Raw genomic sequence first — 17,993 nt, 5'->3', positions numbered from 1 at the left:
CCATACTGGCGATCAGATAGAAGGTTGTGAAGTGATAGATGTTTGAGAATCTTCCTGTTGAGGAAAGATTCAAAAACTTTAGATAGGCAGGAAATTAAAGCAATAGGGCGGTAGTCTGAGGGATTAGAACGGTCACCCTTTTTAGGAAGAGGCTGAATGTAGGTAAACTTCAGCAAGAAGGAAAGGTAGATGTTGACAGACAGAGCTGAAAGAGTTTGACTAGGTAAAGTGCAAGCACGGAGGCGCAGTTTCGGAGATCAATAGGAGGAACCCCATCAAGTCCATAGGCCTGCCGAGGGTTTAGGCCAGCAAGGGTATGGAAAACATCATTGCGAAGAATTTTAATAGGTAGCATGAACTAGTCAGAGGGTGGAAGAGAGGGAGGAACAAGTCTTGAATCGTCCAAGGTAGTTTTTAGCAAAGGTTTGAGCGAAGAGTTTAGCTTTAGAGATAGATGTGATAGCAGTGGTGCCATGTGGTTGAAATAAAAGAGGGACAGAAGAAGCAAAGTTATGGGAGATATTTTTGGCTAGATGCCAGAAGTCACGAGGGGGAGTTAGATCTTGAAAGATTTTGACACTTTCTGTTAATGAAGGAGTTTTTGGCTAGTTGGAGAACAGACTTGGCATGATTCTTGGCAGAAATATAAAGTGCATGCGATTCTGGTGATGGAAGGCTTAAGTACCTTTTGTGGGCCACCTCTCTGTTATCGTCACTTTCTTGGGACGATCGGTGCAGAATAATAAGACCTGTTTCACGCCGGCTGGATTTTTTGATTGAATTGGTCAAAAACCTGGGAACATGAGCAAGTTCTCATAAAGACAAATATTATACGTTTACATTACTACACACATTGGTAGTTTAACAGTCTCAGCCTTACAGAATAAGATTACAAGTTGTGCTACTGTACACTCTTACATAAAACAGGACAAATATGTTACACTGACTATGTTGTAATCAAGACACTCACATGTTGGCGTGAGTGTCTGTAGACTGGAAATCACTCTCAATGCGAGACGCTCGTTCACGACGTCTGCTCCCCCCTACAGTATACCTGCTTCTGCCAGGGCAGGGCAGAGTTGGCCCAGTTGGGTGTCCCTTACACACGTTTCTTGTGTGGAGTCTTTGAAGTCCTTATCTGACCTCCATTAACCCGGACGAGGTTAACTTTAACAGGTCAGCAAAAATCTTTTCCCCTTCCCATTCATTACCATACTCGGTATTCTCCTCCCCCGCTCTCTCTCTCTCTCTCTCTCTCTCTCTCTCCTCTCTCTCTCTCTCTCTCTCTCTCTCTGTGGCACAAGGACAAGATATAGATATGAGATTGTGATCGGAGGAGCCCAGCGGAGAACAGAGGATGACAGCATAAGGAGGATTAGAGGTCAGGAAAAGGTAAAAAAATGGGCGTATCTCCAAGTCGGTCAAGAATACGAGTAGGGTGTTGCATCAGTTGCTCTAGATCGTGGAGGATAGCAAAACTGAAGGCTAGTTCACCAAAATGGTCAGTGAAGGGAGAGGAAAGCCAAAGCTGGTGGTGAACATTGAAGTCTTCAAGAATGGAGATCTCTGCAAAAGGGGAAGAGTCAGAATGTGCTCCACTTTGGAAGTTAAGTAATTAAAGAATTTCTTATAGTCAGAGGAGTTAGGTGGGAGGTATACAGCACAGATAAACTTAGTTTGAGAGTGACTCTGTAGTCTTAGCCAGATGATGGAAAACTCGGAAGATTCAAGAGTGTGGGCACGAGAGCAGGTTAGGTCGTTGCGCACATAAACGCAACATCCAGCTTTGGATTGAAAATGAGGATAGAGAAAGTAGGAGAGAACAGAAAAGGGGCTACAGTCAGTTGCCTCAGACACCTGTGCTTCAGTGAGGAAAAGAAGATGAGGTTTAGAAGAGGAGAGGTGGTGTTCTACAGATTGAAAATTAGATCTTAAACCGCGAATGTTGCAGAAGTTAATGAAGAAAAGCTGAGGGGGGTGTCAAGATACTTAGGGTCGTTGTCAGAAGGGCAGTTCGACCTGGGAACATTTGTGGTCCCCTCCCCAGATGGGGACTCCGAGGCTGGTGTAGGAGTCGCCATGATAATTTTGAAATTTTGAGTGTAGGGTGTGTGTGTTATTAGGTGCTTGTAGTTTTGTGTGGAGGAAGAGAGTTGTCTTTAGAGGGCAGGCTGTGACTGCTCCCTTGTGTTGTGAGACACAAAGGGAAATGTTCAGTGAGGTCACAGCTGGGTTTAATGATCAGTTCACAGCACCCCCTGATCCAGTGCTTTAGGACTCACTGGGAGTAATTATCGTTTCGGCAGGTGCCTACTGCCTCCTCCTGAGTGCCGTGCGGTGGTGATCAACATTCTGTTTTACAGAATGGTATAGGGAAAGTCAGCCTGTATACCTAAGATAATAGCAGTAGTAACGGTAATAATAGTAACGGTAGTAGTAGTAGTAGTAGTAGTAGTAGTAGTAGTAGTAGTAGTAGTATAGTAGTAGTAGTAGTAGTTGTAGTAGTAGTAGTAGTAGTAGAAGTAGTAGTAGTAGTAGTAGTAGTAGTAGTAGTAGTAGTAGTAGTAGTAGCAGCAGCAGCAGCAGCAGCAGCAGCAGCAGCAACAACAGCAGCAGCAGCACTAGTGTTATTGTATCGTCTGCAAGCTGGAGATAGTTCTGTGCCGAGTACTAATCTTGGTAAGAACTCTCCATAACTTTCAATACATACACAGTACATATACAAAAGGGGGAATATATATATATATATATATATATATATATATATATATATATATATATATATATATATATATATATATATATATATATATATATATATATATATATATATATATATATATATATATATATAACAAATGAAATAAAATGAAATAAAATGCAGTGATGAGAAAATGCTTGAAGACGGAATGCAGGACATCAGACAGGATTCAAAGAAACAAGTGTGTTTTCTATATCATAATATTATAAAGCTATACAATTGCTTATAATTTGCAGTAAGTACAATTTGCGGCAAGTATCGTCAGGCAATTTTGTTGTGTGAATGTCAAGTAATACCATACTAAATTAATCCTGATAACAATAAGAGCCGATATATACCCTTCTGTCATCACTGATGACAATGGGGATTGTGTATACCTTACACTGAATATCCATTCTTACAGGCTGAGTACTGCATGAGTTATTGGGGAACGTCACGCCGCATATATCTACTGTATTGAATACAGTATTACACTCTTGCTCCTGTAGGGAAAAAATAAAATAAATAAATAAATAAGTAAAATAAAATGAATAAATAAACAATAAATGAATAATTAAAAAAAAAATTCTGCAACTCCCGGCCTTTTTCCATAAAGAAATTTTGATAACGTCAAGTAAAAGTAAAAAATCACTATTCTCACTGCTTTTTCTGGATAACAGATTCAATAATGATTTTCACTGCATTTTGGACAGTCATTTCACACACACACACACACACACACACACACACACACACACACTCGACTTTTCTGAAATCAACAAATGCAGACAACAAACACTTTTGGAATGTACAAAGAAAAGACATTGAAAACTATCCTGGAGAGACCATGCGTGTTTCAGAGAATGATAATAGTTTTCTTGATTATGGACACGATATATTTTGCGACACAGTTAGCCTGCAGGGATTTTAATGGGTTAAGTAAGGCCTCCGACAAGTTTATGGGAATTTAAATAAATTTTACGATTTAAGAAAATTTTTTTAAGTTCATGGATTTGTGTGTGTGCGTGTGTATGTGTCTGTGTCATTCACCTATGGCTGTCTGCTGGTCACCCAGCCAGTCGTTCCCTTACGGAAGAAGATCAGAGCTCGTACTGATTGATCTTTGAGTAGGACTGACACCATTCACACGTCACACACCAGAACAGCAAGGCCACAACCCCTCGGGGTACATCTCGTACTTGCTTGCTGTTAGGTAAACAGGGGCTACACATTAAAAAACTCGCCCATTTCTCTCGTCGCGCCCGGGGACTCGAACCCGGGCCTTCTCGGTTGTGAGCCGATTGTGAGCCGAGCGTGCTAACACTACACTACGCGGTGAGAGAGAGAGAGAGAGAGAGAGAGAGAGAGAGAGAGAGAGAGAGAGAGAGCTCTAGTTCATCACTTACCTCTTTGAGGTAGGTAAAATTTGTTGCTGAGGGTAGTTGACCTGTCGGTAGAAATGATATCCTCGTTATATAATACAAGGTCGTCCACAGCGCCAGCTATGAATAATCAGAGTGACATGTAAATGCATTTATACCGATATTATTTCAGGTTCACTTACAGACTTGTAAGTTCACGAATTACTCACATGTTTGCCTGGTTACCCTGGCTGAAGAGAAGGCCACCAGCCCCATCAGAAATACTACACCGTACATTTCAAACAGCTGCAAAAGAGAACAGTTTGAGTTTTTTCTTTTTTTTTTTAATTAGTACACGGGATGTATTAGGTTTTCGAAATAAGAAAAGATGAAGTTTCAGAATGAAGTAAGTTGATGTCTTGCTATTGTGTGATGTCTAGGGAATCAAGTAGTCCAGTGTGAAATACTAGTATAAAGTGCTATAACCGTACTCAACTAAGTACTGAACTGAATAATTTTGAAGGAAAATAAAAGTTTTCCTTCCCTACCTGGATGAACTTACAATTCATCTCTTTAAACTTCCAATAAAAATCATTTGGATTTAATGAAATCGTGCAGTTGTCCCATTCACGTATTTCTCAAGTTTGTAGTTCAAAGTTAACTTGCAGATCTATTGATAATTCTAAATAAAATCTTCTTATAAGAATAAAAACGAGTTGATAATATATATATATATATATATATATATATATATATATATATATATATATATATATATATATATATATATATATATATATATATATATATATATATATATATATATATATATATATATATATATATATATATATATATATATATATATATATATATATATATATATATATATATATATATGTGTGTGTGTGTGTGTGTGTGTGTGTGTGTGTGTGTGCGTGTGTGTGTGTGTGTGATGTTTACAAAAATATCGCAAAAAACAACACAATTTAACAATGGATGTTCAGTGAATCGGCGTATTGTGAAAAACAGTACTCATTTCTCTTTGGTTTGGGAAAGTATTCGTATTACTTGTAATGGACCCAGAAGTTTGCTTGTCATTTTTCCCTATGAATATGAATACTGTTTTACATAACAATCAAATTGCTCTATGACTTGAGTACCTTTCTTTTTACGAACCCATGACTACGTGTCCGATAGCTATTGAAGTAACTCAGATACTGGGCACAGTCTTTTTACAGGTATTGTTATTATTATCATATTATAATTCGTCTTGTGCGCACGTTAGTACGAGGTGACGCTTTCACAAATGGTAACCTATGAGCTATTGGTCCATGGGGATTCGGATCCAGTGTTAACCTATTGGTTCCTTGAGGTGTTCATGATTTTACTGAAGGTGTTCATGTGCTTCCTGCTGTCTTGTTATTGGTCTCCTCTATGTTTTTTTTTTTTTTTTTGTCTTGTGCTTCCTCCTTCGACATTCTTTGTATGTGTGTATGTATGTATGCATGTATCAATTAAGACTGTGGAAGATTGGGATCCCGTGTGGGGGATGGGATGGGAGGGGTGACCGAGTGAGGAAGGGAGAGAGGGGAATGGAGGAAGGACTCAAGGCAGGGTTGCCCAAACGGTGAAAGTTGCCGCTATACTTTTGCATATTTTTCTACTATTTTGACTCATATCTGTTCGTAATTATAACCGTAAAAGATTCGCGGGTCCCGCTAGGTGCTATTGCTGTTGTTATTATTGGAGACACGCCCTTGACCTTTTCTTCACCTCTAATCCTTCTGCTTATGATGTCACTCCGTCTTCTCCGTTGGGCTCCTCCGACCATAACCTCATACCTGTATCTTGTCCTATCGCTCCAATCCCTCCTCAGGATTCCACAAAGCAGAGGTGCCTCTGGCGTTTTGCCTCTGCTAATTGAGGGGACCTGAGGAGGTATTACTCTGATTTTCCCTGGCATGACTACTGCTTCCTTGTCAGAGACTCGTCTGTATGCTGAGCGCATAACAGAGGTGATAGTGTCTGGCATGGAGATATGCATTCCTCACACTTTCTGTTTGCCTAAACCTTCCAAACCTTGGTTTAACACAACCTGTTCTCATGCTATACATGACAGAGAGTTGGCTCACAAAAGGTATTTGAGCCTTCCATCTCCAAAATTTCATGCACTTTATATTACTGCCCGAAATCACGCCAACTAGTCAAAAAACTTTTTCGTCAATAGGAAATGTCAAAATCTTTCCAGCTTTAACTCTTCCCATGATTTCTGGCAATTAGCCAAAAACAATTCCAATAACTTTCCTTCTTCAACTTTTCCTCTTTTATTTCAAGCTTTATTATTTTTTTTTTCTAAAAACTTTACCTTGGATGATTGAGGGCTTGTTCCTCCTCCAACTACTTCATCCATTAAGATCCTTCGCAGTGATGTTTTCCATGCCTTCGCTGGCCTTAATCCTCGGAAGACTTATGGACTTGATGGAATGCCTCCTGTTGTTTTCTGAAACTGTGCCTCCGTGCTTGCACCTTGTCTAGTCAAATTCTTTTAACTCTCTATCAATGTCTATCTTTCCTTCTTGCTGGAAGTTTGCCTACATTCATCCTGTTCCTAAAAAGGGTGACCGTTCTAACCTCTCAAGCCACCCTGCAATTTTGCACGTGTTTTCATAGACGTCCAACCCTTCAGGAATTAAATAGCTCACGCAGGCAAGCCACAGAACGCCTGATATTTCTAAAATTTCTGAATGAGGAAGAGCAAGCTTAGTATTGTTCAGTCACTCAAAATCTTAATTCCTCCATCTATCAACTCGACACAATTTTCCAGGTAATTATCCCCTCTTCTTCACTGACACTCAACCGTCACCCCTTTCTACAATGAATATCATCAGTCTGTTCTATACTTATAGTCTAAACTGGAAACTTCACACCTCATCTCTAGTTAAACAGCTTCTATGAAGTTAGTCGTTCTGAGTCGTCTCCGCCAGTTTTTCTCACACCTCCCCCAACTCCTGGCTGTTAACTCTGTACAGGAGCATTACCCGTCCATGTATGGTGTATGGTTCATATGTATGGGGGGGTTCCACTCATACCGTTCTTTTTAGACAGGGTGGAATCAAAAGCATCTCGTCTCATCAATTCTCCGCTAACTGACTGTTTTTAGCTTCTTTCTCTTCGCCGCAGTGTTGCATCTCTTGCTATTTTCTTTCGCTATTTTCACGGCAATTGGTCTTCTCATCTTGGTAACTGCATGCCTCCCCTCCTCCCGCGGCCTCGTTGCACAAGACTTTTTACTTTCTCTCACCCGTATTCTGTTCATCTCTCTAATGCCCGTATTCTCAGTGATTCATTCCCTTTTTTTGGTAAACTCAAACTCCCTGCCTTCTGTATTTCCACCTTCCTATGACGTGAACTCTCAATAGGGAGGTTATTTTATTTTTCTGTTTGGCGTCTCTTTGCGAATTGGCACTCATGTGAGTCTTTTTTTATTTAAAAAATTTGCTGCCCCTGGCCAGTGGCCATCTTAGATAAAAAAATTATATATATATATATATATATATATATATATATATATATATATATATATATATATATATATATATATATATATATATATATATATATATATATATATATATATATATATATATATATATATATATATATATATATATATATATATATATATATATATATATATATATATATATATATATATATATATATATATATATATATATATATATATATATATATATATATATATATATATATATATATATATATATATATATATATATATATATATATATATATAATTTATTTACATATCCATATTCTTATTATTTTTTTTTCGTTTTGATACCAGGAAGGATTTTGAAATCACAGATCAAGGGTATAGCACAAAATGAATGTCCCGACACAGTGTATGTTATAAGAATAACTTTGCATGTTGCTCAATTTTATCTTTACTGCATGCAAATGTGACATCTACAGACTGTAGAATTAGTATATATACCTATGCACATACCTTTACCATAATTATTGGAGTTGGAGTACTGAGTGACCGTGGATCTTTATAGTGAGCTGAAGAAATCGGATATTTAGGCTTCGAAAGCTTGTTTCTCTTGCTGCTGTTATCCTCACACTAACATCGAGCAGTGCTTAATATGTATATATATACACACACACGCACACACACACACACACACACACACACACACACACACACACACACCTGATTTCCAGGATCTTTCAGATAATTTTCACTGTTCTTTCCTGTTGATATTGAAGCAAACAAAATTAATGATCGTGATTTTAATTAACTGATAAAAATATGTATATTTTTTTCTTCATTATTTACAATTATTTTTAAGGAAAGTACGTCAAAGGATGTCCGGTTCCTGCCATTTGAACTCGGAATGGCGTTCTTTTTTGTGTGTGTTTTTGCAACACGGGCACTACGTCATATAAAGTTCCTGTGTTGTTTTTTACGTGAAACTGTGCACTACTTTGAAATGAAAAGTGATGAAGATGTGCGTAAACTGCGGGGATCAGGATGGACCTAATCACGATGAGAAAACTTTTTCTTCCTTAATGTTGCATCTCAAGAGCTCATTGCGATACAAAATGACGCAAATAGGACGCATACAACATGTAAGGAAGGCATAGAATTAGCCTCTAATACAGTACATCACAAGTGTGTGTATGTGTGTGTGTGTGTGTGTGTGTGTGTGTGTGTGTGTGTGTGTGTGTGTGTGTGTGTGTGTGTGTGTATACTTTGCTTCTTCTTCTTTCCCTCCTCTACTTCAGCCAGATGGCACCACTGCTATCACATCTATTTCTAAAGCTGAACTCTTTGCTCAAACCTTTGCTAAAAACTCTACCTTGGACGATTCTGGGCTTGTTCCTCCCTCTCCTCCACCCTCTGACTACTTCATGCCACGTATTAAAATTCTTCGTAATGATGTTTTCCATGCCCTCGCTGGCCTAAACCCTCGGAAGGCTTATGGACCTGATGGGGTCCCTCCTATTGTTCTCCGAAACTGTGCCTCCGTGCTTGCACCTTGCCTAGTCAAACTCTTTCAGCTCTGTCTGTCAACATCTACCTTTCCTTCTTGCTGGAAGTTTGCCTACATTCAACCTGTTCCTAAAAAGGGTGACCGCTCTAATCCCTCAAACTACCGTCCTATTGCTTTAATTTCCTGCTTATCTAAAGTTTTTGAATCTATCCTCAACAGGAAGATTCTTAAACATCTATCACTTCACAACCTTCTATCTGATCGCCAGTATGGGTTCCGTCAAGGCCGCTCTACTGGTGATCTTCTGGCTTTCCTTACTGAGTCTTGGTCATCCTCTTTTAGAGACTTTGGTGAAACTTTTGCTGTTGCCTTGGACATATCAAAAGCCTTTGATAGAGTCTGGCACAAAGCTTTGATTTCCAAACTACCCTCCTACGGTTTCTATCCTTCTCTCTGTAACTTCATCTCAAGTTTCCTTTCTGACCGTTCTATTGCTGCTGTGGTAGACGGTCACTGTTCTTCTCCTAAATCTATTAACAGTGGTGTTCCTCAGGGTTCTGTCCTGTCACCCACTCTCTTCTTATTATTCATTAATGATCTTCTAAACCAAACTTCTTGTCCTATCCACTCCTATGCTGATGATACCACCCTGCACTTTTCCACGTCTTTTCATAGACGTCCAACCCTTCAGGAGGTAAACATATCACGCAGGGAAGCCACAGAACGCCTGACTTCTGATCTTTCCAAAATTTCTGATTGGGGCAGAGCAAACTTGGTATTGTTCAATGCCTCAAAAACTCAATTCCTCCATCTATCAACTCGACACAATCTTCCAGACAACTATCCCCTCTTCTTCAATGACACTCAACTGTCCCCCTCTTCTACACTGAACATCCTCGGTCTGTCCTTTACTTATAATCTGAACTGGAAACTTCACATCTCATCTCTAGCTAAAACAGCTTCTATGAAGTTAGGTGTTCTGAGACGTCTCCGCCAGTTTTTCTCACCCCCCCAGCTGCTAACTCTGTACAAGGGCCTTATCCGTCCATGTATGGAGTATGCTTCACATGTCTGGGGGGGTTCCACTCATACTGCTGTTCTAGACAAGGTGGAATCAAAAGCTTTTCGTCTCATCAACTCCTCTCCTCTAACTGACTGTCTTCAGCTTCTCTCTCACCGCCGCAATGTTGCATCTCTAGCTGTCTTCTACCGCTATTTTCATGCTAACTGCTCTTCTGATCTTGCTAACTGCATGCCTCCCCTCCTTCCGCGGCCTCGCTGCACAAGACTTTCTTCTTTCTCTCACTCCTATTCTGTCCACCTCTCTAACGCAAGAGTTAACCAGTATTCTCAATCATTCATCCCTTTCTCTGGTAAACTCTGGAACTCCTTGCCTGCTTCTGTATTTCCACCTTCCTATGACTTGAATTCCTTCAAGAGGGAGGTTTCAAGACACTTATTCACCAATTTTTGACCACTGCTTTGACCCTTTTAAGGGACTGGCATTTCAGTGGTCATTTTTTTTTTATTAGATTTTTCTTGCCCTTGGCCAGTATCCTTCCTACATAAAAAAAAAAAATAAATAAAATAAAACACACACACACACACACACACACACACACACACACACACACACACACTTGTGATGTACTGTATTGGAGGATATATATATATATATATATATATATATATATATATATATATATATATATATATATATATATATATATATATATATATATATATATATATCGCCGATGCATTAGCAGTCGAAGTAGGATTAATGGGCAGCACATGGGCAATGTTCAAGCACTGAATGATGCCATTTGGTGTGGAATTCGGATTTATGTCATGGAGCTTACCAGGTACTGGGTACACTGGGCACATCTCGGGTACTGGAAAAAAAAAAAAATCTTAATTAAAGTTACTTAAAAAAATAATAATAATAAATAAAAGTACATGAATACAAAGCTCTCGAGGTTTTTTCGATACTCCTTTCTTTGAAAAGCTCTGCTGTAAGGTGAGAGAGAGAGAGAGAGAGAGAGAGAGAGAGAGAGAGAGAGAGAGAGAGAGAGAGAGAGAGAGAGAGAGAGAGAGAGAGAGAGAGAATCGTTGTTGAAAATTAAAATCAATGTTACACTGCATAGTAAAATTAGCAGAGTAGGAGTAATAGAGTTGATGTCAAGTGCTGTGGAGTAAGAGCGCGGGAGGCGGGTAGCTTCCAATCACTTTCAAAATAACAGTAACCAAGAAAATCATTGGGAAGCAGTACGAGACTCGATATTGCCATGGAATCAGAGGTGCAGGTTTGAAAGCGATCATATAAAAACGGAGCGGAGCCACCACCATTTGAGAAGTGAGTTTCATGCAAAGGGGAATTTGTCTCCGCTGAGTTCTGCGGAGTCTTCTCCTTTTGGTCATTAGTGGTCGCCAAAGCGGATCATCCTTCTCCTTCCCAAAGAACCGGTTATCTGCGCCTTCCTGTCACACCCTCAAGTTGCATATCTTCTTTCATTACATCCATAACTCTTTGGTTTTCCTCTCCTCTTCCTGCTGGGTAAGTCTATTTCCAGCATTCTCCTTCCCACACTTGCCTCATCCCTTCTGGCATGCCCGAACCATTTCAATCTCGCCTCTCTTGTCTTGTCCCCAAACTGACGTACCTGTGTGCTGTCCCTCTGATGTGCTCGCTCTTTATTTTGTCTCATCTTTTCATTTAAAGAGCACACCGCAGCATCTTCTATTCCGCTACTTCAATCTCCGCCTTTTGTCTCTTTGTTATTGATACAGTTTCCGTACGATACAACATGGCTGGCCTCACTACTATTTTGTACACCTTTCCGTTTGTTCTTGCAGAAACGTTTTTGTCACATATCTTTCCTATCATCCTTCTCCAGCCATTCCATAGACCCTGCACTCTTTTCTTAACCTCTGTAACACATTTTCCAATCCTCTGTACTATTTACCCTAAATATATGAATTCATGAACCTTTACGGTCTCTACACTCTACAGCCCTGTTGTTTTCTGGTCATCTCTGTTGAGACACAGGTACATAGTTTTGAACCTCCTCACGTTCGGTCCTTTTCTCTCCAGTGCACATTTCCATCTCTCCAGTTCTGCTTTCACTTTCCCCTACACTTGCAACCAATCAGTACATCGTCTGGAGACACCATGGTTCGTGGGGACTCCTTTCTGATCTCATCACTCAGCCTGTCCATTATAACTGCAAACAAAAATGGGGTTAAAGCCGATCCTTAGTGCAGTCCTCACTTCCACTCTGAAACCTTCAGTCAACCCGAAAAGGCATCTTACTGCTATCACTCCTGCCACTCCCGACTTTCTCTTGGCACTCGGTCGCAAGCCTTTTCTAAGTCTATGAATGCACAGTGCAGCTACTGTCCTTCCCTAATTTTTTTTCATCCACATCATCAAAGCGAAAATTGCATCCGTTATGGTTCTCCCCGGCATGAAACCAAACTATTCATCGCTGATCCTCACAATTCTTCACAGTCTCGTTTCCACAATTCTTTCCCATATTTTCATTGCGTGGTTCATCAGATTAATTCCTCTGTAGTTGCTGCAGCTCTGCACATCACCCTTATTTCTGAAAACTGGAACTAGCACACATTTTCTCCACACTTCCGGTATCCTCTCGCCTTTCAAGATCCTGTTAAACAACCTGTTAGCCAGCCCACTGCCATTTCTCCTTGGCTCTTCCATGCTTCCACTGGAATTTGATCCAGACCTATTGCTTTACCTCTCTTCATCCTCCTCATAGCATTTCTCATCTCCTCTCTGCTGATACTTTGCGTTTCGTGATTTAACGGTATTACCCCCTCCAAGCTTCTCTCCTTTGCATTTTCAGTGTTCATCAGGTCTTCAAAATACTCCTTCATCTCTGTAATATCTTCTCACTTGCAAGTATATTTATGTTTGTATCCTTTATAATTTATGTGCTGCACATCCAGAGCTCTGAGTATGAGAAGAAAATTACATAAATAACACACTGAGCCTAGCAAGAGTGGAACTGTGAAGCTTTTTTTTTTTTTTTTTTGACACCCGAAGAAGGTTGTGTGGAGGATTAGGTTAGACGTTCAGTCTTAATGAAAATAAGTATATGTAATAACAACCAGGATGTTTATATATATATATATATATATATATATATATATATATATATATATATATATATATATATATATATATATATATATATATATATATATATATATATATATATATATATATATATTATTTGTTTATTTTTTCTAATAAATGTGGGTACGATGGGTACAATACACGTAGGGTAGAGGAACTCTCTCTCTCTCTCTCTCTCTCTCTCTCTCTCTCTCTCTCTCTCTCTCTCTCTGAATAAATTAATCTAGTTCGTATTTCTTTGTGTTAAAAATTCCACGGGATGATTCAGGGCTTGTTCCTCTCTCTCTCTCTCTCTCTCTCTCTCCACACACACACACACACACACACACACGTGGTGTAGTGGTTAGCACGCTCGGCTCACAATCAAGAACGCTCGGGTTCGAATCGCAGGGGCGGCTAGGTAAATGGGCGAGCTTTTTAGTGTGTAGCCCCTGTTCACCTAGCAGCAAGTAGGTACGGGATGTAAGCCGAGGGGTTGTGACCTCGCTGTCCCGGTGTGTGGTGTGTCAGTGGTCTCAGTTCTACTGGGTGGGTGACCAGCAGACGACCGTACGTGAATCACACACACACACACACACACACACTCGGCGCACTTAGAAAATCTACACTAATATTCAAGTAGTTTTTTTTTTCTTTTTTATATAGGAGGGACACCGGCCAAGGGCAAAAAAATCTAAAAAAAAAAAAAAAAGAAAAAAAAAAAGCTCACTGAGATGCCGGTCCCGAAAAGGGTCCGAAGCGGTGGTCAAAACTTAAAAAAGGATAAGTGTCTTGAAACCTCCCTCTTGAAGGAGTTCAAGTCATAGGAAGGTGAAAATATAGAAGCAGGAAGGGAGTTCCAGAGTTTACCAGAAAAAGGGATGAATGATTGGGAATACTGGTTAACTCTTGCATTAAAGAGGTGGACAGAAAAGGGGTGAGAGAAAGAAGAAAGTCTTGTGCAGCGAGCCCGCAGGAGGAGGGGAGGCATGCAATTAGCAAGATGAGAAGAGCAGTTAGCATGAAAATAGCGAGAGAAGATAGCAAGAGATGCAGCACTGCGGTGGTGAGAAAGAGGCTGAAGACAGTCAGTGCGGTATGAGTGGAACCCCCGCCCCCAGACATGTGTAGGCAGTGTGTAGCCTACATACTTCCTCTAAGGCCGGAAGTTAATTTATTATGTGATATTTTCCGTATCATTCTATCCTTGAGGTATATGATTTGCACGGTATACCCGTGAACCTTATATTATGAGATGTGTTTTCCCATAGAATCATGAAGGCGATATGGCTAGAATCTGCATCGAGAACAAGAAGGGTTTGATTATTTCCTCCTTATTACCAGTATTATCTTTTAAAAAATTAAATCACAAGGTTAAAAATAGTAAACAAAGCTGGTAAAGGGGCATATCTTAATTAATAGCGGTCAAGGGATGGGAGCGGAATCAGCGGAGGCACCAGTGAATTAGGGGATTACATAATAAAATGAAAAAAAAAAATCTAGTTTGTATTTCTTTGTGTTAAAAATTCCACCGGATGATTCAGGGCTTGTTCCTCCCTCTCCTTCCTTCGATTTTTTCATGCCCTCTATTACGATTCTTCGATCCAAATGAAGGCTTATGGAAGACTGATGGGATCCCTCCTATTGTTATCCAAAACTGTGCCTCGGTGCTTACAACTTGTTTAGTCAAATTCTTCCAGCTATATCAACATCTACGTACCTTTCCTTCCTGCGTGATGTTTGCTTGCATTCAGCTTGTTCCTAAAAGGGCCGACTCCTCTAATCCTTCAAACTGCTTTCCTGTTGCTTTATTTTCCCATTTTTCTTGCTTTTTTTAAACTTATTATTATTATTATTATTATTATTATTATTATTATTATTATTATTATTGTTATTATTATTATTATTATTATTATTATTATTATTATTATTATTATTATTATTATTATTATTTATTTTATTTTTTATATATCCCCAATAGGAAGAATTTTATAACATCTATCACTTCACATCCTTACAACATGTGATTGGCTGATTGCTATTATGAGTTTGTTGTGGCCATTCTATTTTTGATCTGGTCATCCTTATTGAATCTTCAACGTCTTATATTTACAACACTGGTCAGCTCTAGATCATTGAATCTGATTTGGATTCCCTCGGGATAAAAAGAGTGCTTGGAGTCATAAGTGATCAAAATAACAACACAGGAAAGTCGCTGCCCAACTGCCATAAGCGGTAGACTGTTGACGTTCGCCACTGTACAAGAAAGTATCAATGAGGACAGGAGCTAAATTTCCTGAGATAATGGGCCGAGAAAGCCACCCTTGGTCCCTCAAGCCACTTGCCTACCCAGGCTGACTCTCCTTAAAGGAGAAAAGAATGGCAGCGCGAGACTGAGTTCCATATCTAGCCATGAACCTTGTATAAATTTCATACAAAGTTCTCATCACACTCAACATGATTTAAATACTCGCTGGGATGAAATACAGAATGGCAAAATGAGAAAATATTCGGACATAAGCCGAGGTTATCCTGGGCCGTGCTGATACTAATGACACCATTGCTGTGGCACTTCAAAAATATGTATTATTTACGACTGAACAAGTATTATTTTTCCTTGCCTCATTGTTGGCAGAAGCGGCAATAACCACGTAATTATAATCAGAAGCCATTAAACCAAGGGTTGGTGTGGCTTGTTTTATCTGCCTTGTTTCTGGTATTTGTTACCACCTTCTGTACCCACAGCAGCATTCTGCAACGATTCATTACCATTCACTTTGTTATTCAGACACATCAACCGTTTTCTTGTTGTGCATTTCACTGAGCAGGTCCCCAGTAGAGGCTGTTCAGCCACTAATATGGCCGCCGCCAGCAACTTCAAGTGTCGTCTGTTATAACCAAGGAAGCTTCATTGGATATAATTAATACCCACCTCCGGACCCACATCATGATCCGGATCATTCAGATTATGGTAAATGTAGATCATGATGTAAATATAACACGAGCGACGAGATCAGACTAGTGATCTGAAAAGGATAACGGTATATATAATAAGACTTTTGGCAATTGTCTTTTAAGAATTTTGGTGAAACTTTCACTGTTGCCTTAGACATGTTAAAGACATGTGATAGAGTCCAGCTCAAAATTTTGATTTCCTAACCGCCTTTCTGTGTTTTTATCTTTACCTCTGTAACATCATTTCAAGTTTCCTTACTGACTGTTTTGTTGCTGCTATGGTAGAGACTGTTTTCTTCTATTTTTGCTGAAAAAAAAAAAAAAACAAGGACTGTGACAGTCCTTGTATTTTTCTCCTGTTGCTGCTGTGGTACAATCCGTTTTTTCTCATTAGTCAGTATTAACAGTGGTGTTCCCTCAGGTTCTGTCATATCATCTACTTTCTTTCTTAATCATTAATGAGCTATAACCAACTCGTTGTCCTGCTCATTCATATGCTGATAACACCACTCTGCACATTTCTACGTGCATTCATGGATGCCCAATTCTTTTTAAGGAATATAAGAATTCATACAGGGAAGTCACAGAATGCCTGATTTCTAATCTTAAACTCTTGAAGGGTGTAGAGCAACGTCTGCGTTGTTCATTGCCTCAAAAATCCAATTCCTCTGTCTATTGATTGTATTAACTCAATACAACCTTTCATTTCACTATCCCCTCCTTTAATAGCATTCAGCTGTCTCCCTCTTCTATACTTAACATGTTTGGTTTGTCATTTATTGAAAATCTAAACCGAAGACTTCACATCTTATCTCTCACTAAAACTTCTATGAAGTTAGGTGTTTTAAGCCATCTCCACTAGTCACCAGCCCACTGCTCCCCTACTACTTCTGTACAGGGGCCTTTTCCACTCTTGTATGGAGAATGCTTCACATATATGCTACTCTCTTGCACAGGTTGATATCAAAGGCATTTCATCTCATCAACTCCTCTCCTCTTACTGACTGTCTTCAGCAAGGATGTTATTTTATTTTTTTATTTTTGGTTTCCAGTCTCTTTTCACTGCAAGGCTGTTTCTCTTTGTCTTCTTGTGCTACTTCCACACTACTGCCCTCAAACAAAAAACTTTGCTCAATGAAACCACCTACTCCTGGTCAGATCCAAGCCATAAAAACAAATGTTGGGAGACAGCCCTTGTACGATTATGCATTAGGCATACCAAGTTCCCAACCCCACCCACTCTTACCTTATGACAAATTCAACAGCCTTATGCCCAACCTGTAATGTTCCTGTCTCCATTTCTCACATCTTTCCTTCTGTCCCAGACATACCACTGTGTATGCTATCACCTTTCCCAACCTCCCTGCTTACAGAATCCCATTTCTTCATAGAAAGCATTATATCTTTTCTGTGATGGATCAATGCATCCCATCTAATATGATCATTCAAAAGTGACTTGTATTCCTCACTAATGCCCACCCCTCCCACACTTATCACCTCAACCTAACTCCCCTGCCATTGTGCCATGTGATCCTAGATATCTGACACTTTATTACATTAACTAGCTAACTCCTTCATACTTTAACATACCTGGTGTTAATCCATTAATGTCTGCAGCTTTGGTACACTTTATTGCATATACTGGTTTCCCTACTTTATATCATCATAAGAGGTAAATAAGAAAAAAATATATATATATTTCTAACGGATATATTTTTTCGAAGTTGAACCAAATGACTAGGCAGATAACTTAGTTATAAATATAAGGAATTTTAATT

General features: G+C 39.3%; 1 protein-coding gene across 2 annotated transcripts; it reads right to left on the bottom strand.

Moving 5' to 3' along the window:
- Nucleotides 1-2,981: 2,981 nt before the first annotated feature.
- On the bottom strand, nt 2,982-15,086 carry LOC135097421 (uncharacterized). 2 transcript variants are annotated; one of them, XM_063999272.1, is made up of 4 exons: nt 14,981-15,086; nt 4,332-4,407; nt 4,147-4,187; nt 2,982-3,243 (listed from the first exon to the last, which is right to left on the bottom strand). In XM_063999272.1, exons 1-4 carry the CDS (start codon nt 15,008-15,010, stop codon nt 3,067-3,069), a joined length of 324 nt encoding a protein of 107 aa, XP_063855342.1. In that variant the 5' UTR covers nt 15,011-15,086; the 3' UTR covers nt 2,982-3,066. The 2 variants fall into 2 exon arrangements, with proteins under 2 accessions (XP_063855342.1, XP_063855343.1); XM_063999273.1 differs by lacking the exon at nt 14,981-15,086 and adding an exon at nt 8,132-8,388.
- Between the last annotated feature and the right edge of the window lie 2,907 nt (nt 15,087-17,993).

This window comes from Scylla paramamosain, chromosome 4 (genome assembly GCF_035594125.1).
Source record: "Scylla paramamosain isolate STU-SP2022 chromosome 4, ASM3559412v1, whole genome shotgun sequence".
NCBI lineage: Eukaryota > Metazoa > Arthropoda > Malacostraca > Decapoda > Portunidae > Scylla > Scylla paramamosain.
The sequence above is the reverse complement of the archived record's forward strand: the minus strand, read 5'-3'. Positions and strand labels throughout refer to the sequence as shown.